We start from the raw sequence: 9,931 nt of genomic DNA, 5'->3' as shown, positions 1-9,931 counted from the left end.
TTACCTCATGGCTTCATGCCATTGCGTTGTTCTGTGGAGCACTGCTTCCCGAGCGGTAGTACCGCTCTCCGGAGCGGTAGTCCCGCTTATGTGCAGGCTCACTGGGTAACAATTGTATTTTCCCCTCCTACAAAAGGGGGTCCTATTGCCTAACGGATCTGATCCTTTGATCTGTATTTGCCCCCAATTGTTGACCTTCTTCGAGCTTTCTAACTCTCAATCCCTCCATTGGTTCTTGCTAGTTCTTGAGGAAAAAGAGAGAAAAGATCTAGATCTATGTTTCCACCAATCACTTTCTCCTCTATGTGAGGGGAACCCCTTGGATCTAGATCTTGGAGTTCTTTGTGAGCTCCTTCTTCTTCCTCTCATATTCCTTCATATCTTTTTTTGTTGTGGTGGAATTCGGGAGTGAGGGACTTAACCACTTCATGTGTTCTTGTCATTGCATTAGTTGCATCCGTTTGAGTTCTCCAAGGTAATACATGGAAGTGAAGTCTGAGAAGCTTATTACACTTGGGTGAAAGAAATCGCCCTCGAAGTAAGCAAAAATCACCCCCTCCCACGTGCACCATCTATCTTTGTAGCAAGCCCTTATGAGACCAGTTCCATAAAAAACACCTTCGCTCCCCTAACAAAGCAGCTCCGACGAGCCCCCCTCCCCTGCCCCTGAATTAAGGCGATGAGACCATCTGATACACTCGATCCCCAAGGCAACCCTTTAAGGAGATAGTCAAACTCCTCCGCTCCCCCTGCAACAGATCCCGACGATTCCCTCCTCCCCCACGAAGCGGCTCCGACGTGCCCTTGCACGTGTCCCCGCCACACGTTTTTTTGCAGATGATGAACATTTTGTATAAAGTTGGAAAAGGCGGCAGGTGTAAACGAGACGATTGACTGTCGCCTCGTGCCTAGGTGGCGCTTAAGCGCCCTAGGCGTTGCCAAGGCGGTAATACAACTTTAACTACCGGGGTGCATTGTAATATTATATCTATATCCATATTAATTTTGGACATATAAATAAGTTGGCTACCAGTTAGTGCCATTGAAATATTACCCATTTGACATGTCGGTGCAGTATGACATGATTTCTCGCGCGAGTAGATACTTTCTTTCTCGCTTGCCTAGAGTTCCATTTATGTCTTAAACGAGGCTTTTGGCCATCGCATACCATCCTTGCGTCAACTTTGCCGTTACGGACCCCGCGATGACCATGACATCGGATGGTTGATTGGAATCTCAAAGGAGAAGTGAAATGCTGCAAGGACCAACATCGGGTCGTGGAATGGACGTTGAAACGGAAGGACCTGCGCCCGTTTGCAGCAACAGTGAGTTGCCGTGGCGCGCACAATAGACGAGAGACCCACATCTATTCCGATCGGCTGACTCGCGAGGAGGTTTGCGAGAGCCCGGGATCAGTCGTTTTAGGTAAGGGAATTTTTTTGTCACTCTAGATTTTAGCAATTTTCCTTATGCCACTTTAGATTTTGACGTTTCGTTTTTGCCGCTCTTAGTTTTTGACAATTATCAGAATTGTCATTTCGTGGCAAAAACAAAACATTTAGAATGGCAATTGTTTGTCAAAAGCTAAGAGTGGCAAAAGTAAAATAAAATTATTTTGCTTTTTGCCACCAAATGACAATTGTGATAATTGTTAAAAGATAGGAGTGACAAAAGTGAAATGTCAAAATCTAGAATGGCATAAGGAAAATTGGCAAAATCTAGAGTGACAAGAACAAAATTTCCCCTTTAGATAAATGATTATTTAAAAAAAGATTTTTTTTTCGGAAGAGAAAAGATTGATTCACGGACTGCCGACGTGCACGCACGGCGCTGGCGACGTGAGCCGGTCACCAGCCTTTTTTTCAGCTGGGCCACCAACTAGCTAGCCAAACGCAAAACGGCACCTCGGTATCTCCTCCGCGTCGGGTCGCTCTCCTCCTCTCCTTTGCCCGAAATTGCGTGGTAGATACCGCAACCTTTCTCTTCGCATCGCCACCTGCCGTAGCCTCACGGGACTCTTCCCCCTTTAAATCCCCACCCCTCCCGTCTCCTCTCCGCTCATCCAAATCCTCCCCTCCTGCCAAGCGATCCCCGGAAAGTTTCCGATCGAATCGAAGCCAAGGCTTTCTCCTCCACCTCCGAGGTACGCGAATTTCAGACCCCGCTTCTCCTTATTGCTATCTCGATAGATTATTCTTTCGAGACGAGCATGTTATTGTTGATCGATTGCTGTTGATGCCGAGCCGTAGTAGTCGGTTGTCGCGAAATCCCTTCCGATTGTTCTAGGATTATTATCGGGTAGATCTGCCGATTCGGGATGTGATTGATCTTTGATTCTGTTCGTCTATCTAGCTGTCTAGTTGGTTCCGCTCGTTACATGTTAGTAGTACTAGTTCGAGACGATATATTTCTTGGTAGATTGCTGTTGATTGGGCTACGGGCTACGGCGTCAGTTGTCGTGAAATCCCTCACGACTATGCGTGGATTATTGGGTAGATCTGCCGATTTGAGATGCAACTGATGTTGATTCTGTTCATCTAGGTGTGTAGTTGATTGATTTCGCTCGGTTTCTGCTAAGTCGTTCAGACTTTGTGGCGCTTACGAGCCTTTTATATTGCACCTATGCTTGATCTGTGAAGGATGCACCTGAAATTCCCTACGTATCTTAGTTGTTGGGCCTAGTAGTTGCCGATCTTTCCTGTGCATCGGTTCTGCTCTGGGTCAAATTGTTGCTTATAATATTACTAGGATCTGTTAGCATGTACTTGTGCATCTGTTCTGGTCAGAAAATCATCTATATTCAGTATTCACTAGTATCTGTTAGCTTGTAAGTCAAACTTGATCTTGAATCTGTTCGCATGTAGTCAAACTTGAATATCGATTTTCATCTCTCTTTGATCTTACGCTTCTGGTTCATGTATGCTTTTATGTCCTGCAGATTTCGGTTTACTGGGTGCCTAATTATGGGTTTGGTCCACTTTATGTTTGCAGATGCAGATCTTTGTGAAGACCCTCACCGGCAAGACCATCACCCTTGAGGTTGAGTCCTCTGACACGATCGACAACGTCAAGGCGAAGATCCAGGACAAGGAGGGCATCCCCCCGGACCAGCAGCGCCTCATCTTTGCTGGGAAGCAGCTTGAGGACGGCCGAACCCTCGCTGACTACAACATCCAGAAGGAGTCCACCCTCCACCTGGTGCTCCGCCTCAGGGGTGGTATGCAGATCTTTGTGAAGACCCTCACTGGCAAGACCATCACCCTGGAGGTTGAGTCCTCTGACACGATCGACAACGTCAAGGCAAAGATCCAGGACAAGGAGGGCATCCCCCCGGACCAGCAGCGCCTCATCTTTGCTGGCAAGCAGCTTGAGGACGGCCGCACCCTTGCTGACTACAACATCCAGAAGGAGTCCACCCTCCACCTGGTGCTCCGCCTCAGGGGTGGTATGCAGATCTTCGTGAAGACCCTCACCGGCAAGACCATCACCCTGGAGGTTGAGTCTTCGGACACCATCGACAACGTCAAGGCGAAGATCCAGGACAAGGAGGGCATCCCCCCGGACCAGCAGCGCCTCATCTTTGCCGGCAAGCAGCTTGAGGATGGCCGAACCCTTGCTGACTACAACATCCAGAAGGAGTCCACCCTGCACCTGGTGCTCCGCCTCAGGGGTGGTATGCAGATCTTCGTTAAGACCCTCACTGGCAAGACCATCACCCTGGAGGTTGAGTCATCTGACACCATCGACAATGTGAAGGCAAAGATCCAGGACAAGGAGGGCATCCCACCGGACCAGCAGCGCCTCATCTTTGCTGGTAAGCAGCTTGAGGATGGCCGCACTCTGGCGGACTACAACATCCAGAAGGAGTCGACCCTCCACTTGGTGCTCCGCCTCCGTGGTGGCCTGTAAGTGCTTGGCCATGGAGCTGCTTATGTCTCTGGGCTCACAATTTAGCTGTCTTTGAATTATCGGCGTGTCCGTCATCTGGTCTAGCGTTATGTTCTTCGTTGCTACTGTGTTGTGGTCTAGCGTTATGTTTGGTTGTGTCCCATGAATTTCTGTGGTGCAGCAGATTTGGATGAACTGTGGAATGAATGAATAAGTGAGCCCTAAACTTGTCTCCTTTTACCGTTTGTACTTCTGCAGTTCACAAGCCTTCACAATTGCATTGATCTGCTTTTGATGCTCTTTTAAAATTCTTTTTTCAGCTCGGGATGAGCTGATGTGAGAACATTTTATACTGAATCTGAACGAATGCTCTATCATGTGCAACGTTAATGGAAACGGTGCATTTGTTTTACAACTTCTTTTTTGAGCTTGCTAACGGGCTAACTGTTCGACTTTGCTTCATTAACGGGCTCCCTGGGCTCCCTCTCTAAGTGGCTATTTCTTCTTGCTGTCTGCTAATTCTACGTGAATTAGCATTGAAAAACGTTCGCTCCGCGGACGCCATGCAGCACAATGCCCACGCGGACATATTTTCCCTATTCTCTTCTCCACACATCGTCGCGGACCTCTTTGCCTCTCTCCTTCCGAGCGTCGCGGACCTCTCTGCCTCTCCTTCCGAGCGTCGTGGATCTCTCTGCCTCTTTCTCGCTTTGGTGAGCGCCATGGACCTCTCTGCCTCTCCTAGCCCCTCCTAGCCCTGGGTCCGACGAGAGGAGGAATCACACTGGGAAGCTAAAACCGATGGATAGAAAAGCTACATCCATTATGCGGGAGCTATAACCGACAAACGGAGGAGCTGTAAACGGCAGGGCGACGGGGTGGGTGAACCGATGGACATAAAAGCTACATCCGCTATGCGGGAGCTACAACCGACAAAGGGAGGAGCCGCAAACGGCAGGGCGACGGGACGAGGTTGTTGCACGAGGACTTGTCGACGACGGTGCTGCGAATGCTCCAACCACGTACCATAAAAGGCACAACCAGCTTGCAAAGATGCTACAAGGCCGGTCCGTAGTGCCCAAACTTATGCACGGGCGCGAAGAGCCCCTGCCGGCAGGGCATGACAGGAACCAGACAAGATACAACCTCCAAGATTATCAAGACCTCGGCAAGTCTGCCTTGCCGGAAAGATGACCAAGGCCACGCCAATTTGATGGGCGTGATGAACTCACCAAGTACAAAACCTCGACAAGCCTCCTTTGTCGGGATGACGACCAAAGCCCTCGGCAAGCTCCCTTGCCGGGCCGAAGACCCAAGGCCCCGACAAGCTCCTTGCCGAGATGACGGGGCTGGGCACTGGAGGGCAACCCCCCCCCCCCCCCCAAGTTTCAGCGCAGCGTCCAGGTGTCGAAACACCTGGATACGTATCTTCACCAGCACATCGCTGACAAGGACAAGACATGCATTTAATGCACCTGACAGCGATAGATGGATAAACACCGCTCTAGGTTTACTGTAACTCCTCATGAACCTACAGGTGACCCCTTTGCCTATAAAAGGAAACTCTTAGCTCATTCACAAGGGTTTAGACTCTTTGGACATTGACCCAGAAGACGGTTATCGACAGTCATTGTAACAATCAACAACAAAACGCGTAATACAACCAGATAAGCTGGACGTAGGGTTTTACGCGTAAGCGGCCTGAACCTAGGTAAAAAGGCTTGCCGGGTGCTGACCGTTAGCTCTGCTCTTGACGTCACCTCTCCCCGCCCTACGATCACAAGGATTTCACGTTGATTTCCATAGGTGTCGACCTAGCACCGCCGACATCTTTGGCGCGCCAGGTAGGGGGTGCGGAGTTGTGCGTGAATCAGAGCAAACTCAGCACCAGATTCTTCGAAGTTTGGGCGATGCGTCGCGGTTCCCCTGGAAACGGGGTACCGCGGCGGACGCTCTGTTCTGCTATGGCTTCCCAAGGCCTGCGCGAGTGCGTTGCTACGCGAGCGCGGGGCAGGGAGGCGGAGGCTCCAAAGACGGCGTCGTCAGGCCGATGCGTCGCTCGGGGCCAACGCGCAGCTGTCGAGGGCGTGCCTGGGCGCTTCACAGAGGCCTCGGCGCATACTCCGGCGGACGCATCTCTGTGGAGTGATGCATAGTCGTTGAGGATGCGCCACACGGTCCCGAAGCCCCGGCGTGCACTCCAACGCGAGTGTTGTGCCCCGAGAGCATCATATTTTCGCCCAAGATGCGCTCGGGGGCTCCGCAAGCACAACCTAGCAAGAGAAAAGCAAAGGGGTTACACCCTGACCAGCTTTTCCTCCAAACGATGGTCGCGGACTGTCGGCAAGAAGACTTCGCCGGAGGAAAAGACCGCCAGGAGCGGTGATTTCCTGCTTGCCGGGGGCTCCGGCTGTGACAGCTCGATGCCGACGTTCCAGAAGATTCCCCTTTCTTTCCGTTTTCGTCGTGTGGGTATTTTCATTTGTCGCATCATGAGCATCATCAGCATTGCATCGGCATCTCCGTTGCCGCCAGTTTTTAGAACTTGCATCCGTTGTTAGTTCCTGGTTTGTCTGTTCTGAGCCCGACCGCACATGCACGCGCCCGCGGCATCGTTAAAACCCTGTTTTTAAAGTGCATTTAAAACTTTCTCTGATCGGGGTGAAACTTGTCATGCGGTCGTAATTTGTTTTAGTTAGGCCGCCTCTCGAATTTCGTCGCGATCGGGGTTCGTCTGGTACCCGGACGGTCGACCGTAGCGGCACCGTATTCGGTCTACCGTCGGACGTTTGTCGGTGTTTTAAAATGCGTTGCCGCGCCACACGTTCTCCCTCTCGTCTCCGAATATCCCCTATACACGGCCTCGTAACCGTTCCCACATTCAGAATCGTCCGAATCCGACCCCGCAGATGGATCCGGAACGGAAAACCGCTAAACCTAGCCCCCCCCCATTTGTTATAAATAGACCCCCAGTTCATTAAACAGCAAACCCGAGCCATGTGCCTCGAAAACAGCGCCCCACCTACCCCGAGCAGCCTTCCCCCCGCACTCTCTCTCCTCCCACCAGCCCGCCGCCACTTGTCGCCGCCAGATCGGCCCAGCGTCGCCGCAACCGCCGCCCGCAGCCAACCAGGGGCTGCCACGTAGCCCGTGGACTCCACCCCGCCGCCGTGGCCCTCCAGGCCCATCGCGAGCCCTCCCGGCCCGCGGTCGCCGCTAGCTCGTGGGGAGGCGCCCCCGAGCCAGCCCCCGTCTCCCCCGCGCGCCGCCTACCTCCTGTAGGCCGCCCGTGGCCGCCTCGCCCCGCCGGAGTTCCTCGCCGGCCGCCACCCCGCTCCTCCTCGGTGTGCGCGCAGCCGGATCCCGCAGCCCCAGGCTCTCCCCGCCGGCCGCGCCAGGACGTCGCTGTCGATTTGCCGCTGCCTCGGACTCCAGCTCGCGCCGCCGCCATGGGAGCCTGCCAGCGCCACCTCAAATCGCCGGGAATGGGCAGATCCGAGAGGCCTCGTCGCGGATCCGGCTCCCCCCGTCTTCGTCGCCCCGCCGGAGGTCCCATGTGGGTGCGCCGCCGCCGCCTCCTCTGCTCGCGGGAGGAGGACGACGAGCAGAGCTGGCTGCTCGTGCCCGCGTGGGCTGCCGTTCGCCAGAGCCAGGCCGGCCCAGCGCTCCGCCTGGGCCCTGATCGGCCCGGCCTGCCTTAGCCTCGTCTCCAGCCGGGCCAGGCCCAATAGGTGAGCAGCCCCCCCTCCCCCCCGCTTCTAATTAGCGCTCGTAGCGCATTATACTATGTTGCGCCTCTGCACTATTCGGCCTGTTAGTAGTTTAGGCCCGATAGTTTATCTTTTTAGGAATTCGGTTTAGTTAATTTTAGGATCTAGACGTATATTCAAACGCCCGTAGTTTAATAACCGTCTGTCGGATCGGAGCGAGTAGTATATGGATTTTGTGTAGTTTTGCGAGTAGAACATGATTCCACAACTTGCATAATTGTTTGACGTGGTTTGCCGTGCCATATGCCTAGAATAACGTGCTATTTTAATAGGATACGCCTCGTATTTAATTTTCGCGCAAGTCCGGATTGCTCGTATGCCGTAGTAGAAATGCCCATGTTTTAGGAACCTATTTTCCATGTATTTTAGAGTGGTCATTGGTATTTTTGCGTGTAGGGATTGCCGCTAGTTTATTTTCCCGTGTATAGGTTATTTTCTCGCATTTTCGTGTGGCATTATTTTGTTGTGCAACCCCACATATTTTATATTTTTTCGGGGTAAAAAAATCCATGGGATTTTTCTGTGCAATTAGTTTTAGCTTTTGAGTAAGTTAGTTCGCGCGATATTTTGCTATGTTGCCCTCTTGTCATTTTCGTAGGATTTATTTCGTGCTTCGTTTGACGGAGTTGTCAACTAGGGAGTTGTCCTTGGGTGTTTAGACTAGCCCCTGGTATTTTTTGGTTGCAATAGAAATGTATGTTTAGGTGTGGTTTGATTGCCCTCAAGTTGCTAGAAATAGTGCTGATTTGGAGGTGCTGAAATATTTCTAAGTCTGGGATCTGTTATATTTTGTTGATGTTTTGTTTTGCTTCTATCTTGTGATCTATAGCTCTTTTGAGGTTGGTCCAATGGAGTTAGTTGTAAACCTTGTGTTATCTAGCATGCTGTGAATTTTTCATGCCATTTGGAGTCCTGTAGCTTATAGTTTTGCTGCTGTCAATATGGCTTCAGATCGAAAACTGCACTTTCATGAAGTGTAATTTTCACTAAGTCTGAAATAGTGTGTGAGATGCCATGTTGTGTCTTCTTTTCCTAGTGTTCCTTGATGCCATGCTAGTTGTTGTTAGTTGTTTGTAGTAGTGCTTCTTGCCCTCTTTCGTGTCATGCCTTGCTTGAGTTTATCGGAGTAGTGTAGCCCGTAGTTGTGGGGCATAGAAGATGCTATGTGGCTGATTTTGGCAGATTGTAGTGATTTCTTGTTTTGCTCGTAGTTGTTGAACCGTAGCTCCGATTTGATCGTGTCCTACATGAAACTTGCTTAGAATCTCGTGTAGTTTCATTTTATCTTGCTGGTTGTATGTTTTGAAGTGTTCGTGACCGTCGTTGCACACAAGTTGCATTCATGACATCATATCTTGCGGTGCGTGTATCTTTTGATCCGTAGCTCCATTGGAGATGTTCTCTATGTGTAGATTGCTTGTAATGACGCGTAGAATCACCTGAACCTATTTGTTTTGCTGTTTAACAACTAATTAAATGTGTTGATTCAGATCTGGACAGAATTGTAAATTAACATGTGAGGTCGTCTCGGAGATGCTATATGTCATTTTCGACCTCATTTAAAATGTCTAGATAGGTAGTTCAATTTCCGCTTCACCTCTTGCATGTATGACAACATTAATATTGCCGTGTAAATAACCGGGAGTGGACTAAATAATTCATATGTGGAGTTTCGTCAATATGCAACTCGTTGCATGTTGAACTTCACTTAATGTGTAGTGTTTGATTGTGTGAATTGTCATGCCGTGTCTTGCTTGTATTCAGCTCCTCATGCATCATATGTGTTGTGCATCGTATGGTGAATTTCGTGTGTTGATTTGTGTTTCCGGTTTGCTTCGTCTCGATAGAGTTTCGCAGCATGTCGGATTGTGAGGACCCGTTCGACTACGTCGGTTAGTCTGCTTCACGGAGGCATTCTTCTTCCAAGCGGGATCTCAGGTAAGATGACCATTTCCCCAGATACCATTACTATCATTGCCATGCTAGTTTTATCGCTTCTATCGATTATGTCTCGTTGCCTACCACATGTTAAATGTCAGCCTCTCAACAATGCCACGAAAACCTTCAACCTGTTCAACCTAGCAAACCACTGATTGGCTATGTTACCGCTTGCTTAACCCTGTGTTAGTGTTGCTAGTTGCAGGTGCATTGCTTCCATGTGAAAACATGGGTTCCTTGTTATATCACCATATTAATGCTATTTAATTTAATGCACCTATATACTTGGTAAAAGGTGGAAGGCTCAACCTTTCTAGCCTGGTGTTTTGTTCCAC

The 9,931-nt window shown here is 50.3% G+C and overlaps 1 protein-coding gene across 1 annotated transcript; it reads left to right on the top strand.

The window, feature by feature from the left end:
* Positions 1-2,015: 2,015 nt before the first annotated feature.
* On the top strand, positions 2,016-4,137 carry LOC123452560 (polyubiquitin-like). The gene is made up of 2 exons (XM_045129227.1): positions 2,016-2,143; positions 2,992-4,137. Exon 2 carries the CDS (start codon positions 2,992-2,994, stop codon positions 3,907-3,909), a length of 918 nt encoding a protein of 305 aa, XP_044985162.1. The 5' UTR covers positions 2,016-2,143; the 3' UTR covers positions 3,910-4,137.
* The last annotated feature ends 5,794 nt before the right edge of the window (positions 4,138-9,931 follow it).

The sequence above is a fragment of the Hordeum vulgare genome, chromosome 5H (assembly GCF_904849725.1).
Source record: "Hordeum vulgare subsp. vulgare chromosome 5H, MorexV3_pseudomolecules_assembly, whole genome shotgun sequence".
Taxonomy (NCBI): domain Eukaryota; kingdom Viridiplantae; phylum Streptophyta; class Magnoliopsida; order Poales; family Poaceae; genus Hordeum; species Hordeum vulgare.
The sequence above is the reverse complement of the archived record's forward strand: the minus strand, read 5'-3'. Positions and strand labels throughout refer to the sequence as shown.

What these genes read in the sequence shown, in the direction of transcription:
- LOC123452560 (XM_045129227.1), top strand. Translation starts at nt 2,992, where the DNA reads ATGCAGATCTTTGTGAAGACCCTCACCGGCAAGACCATCACCCTTGAG.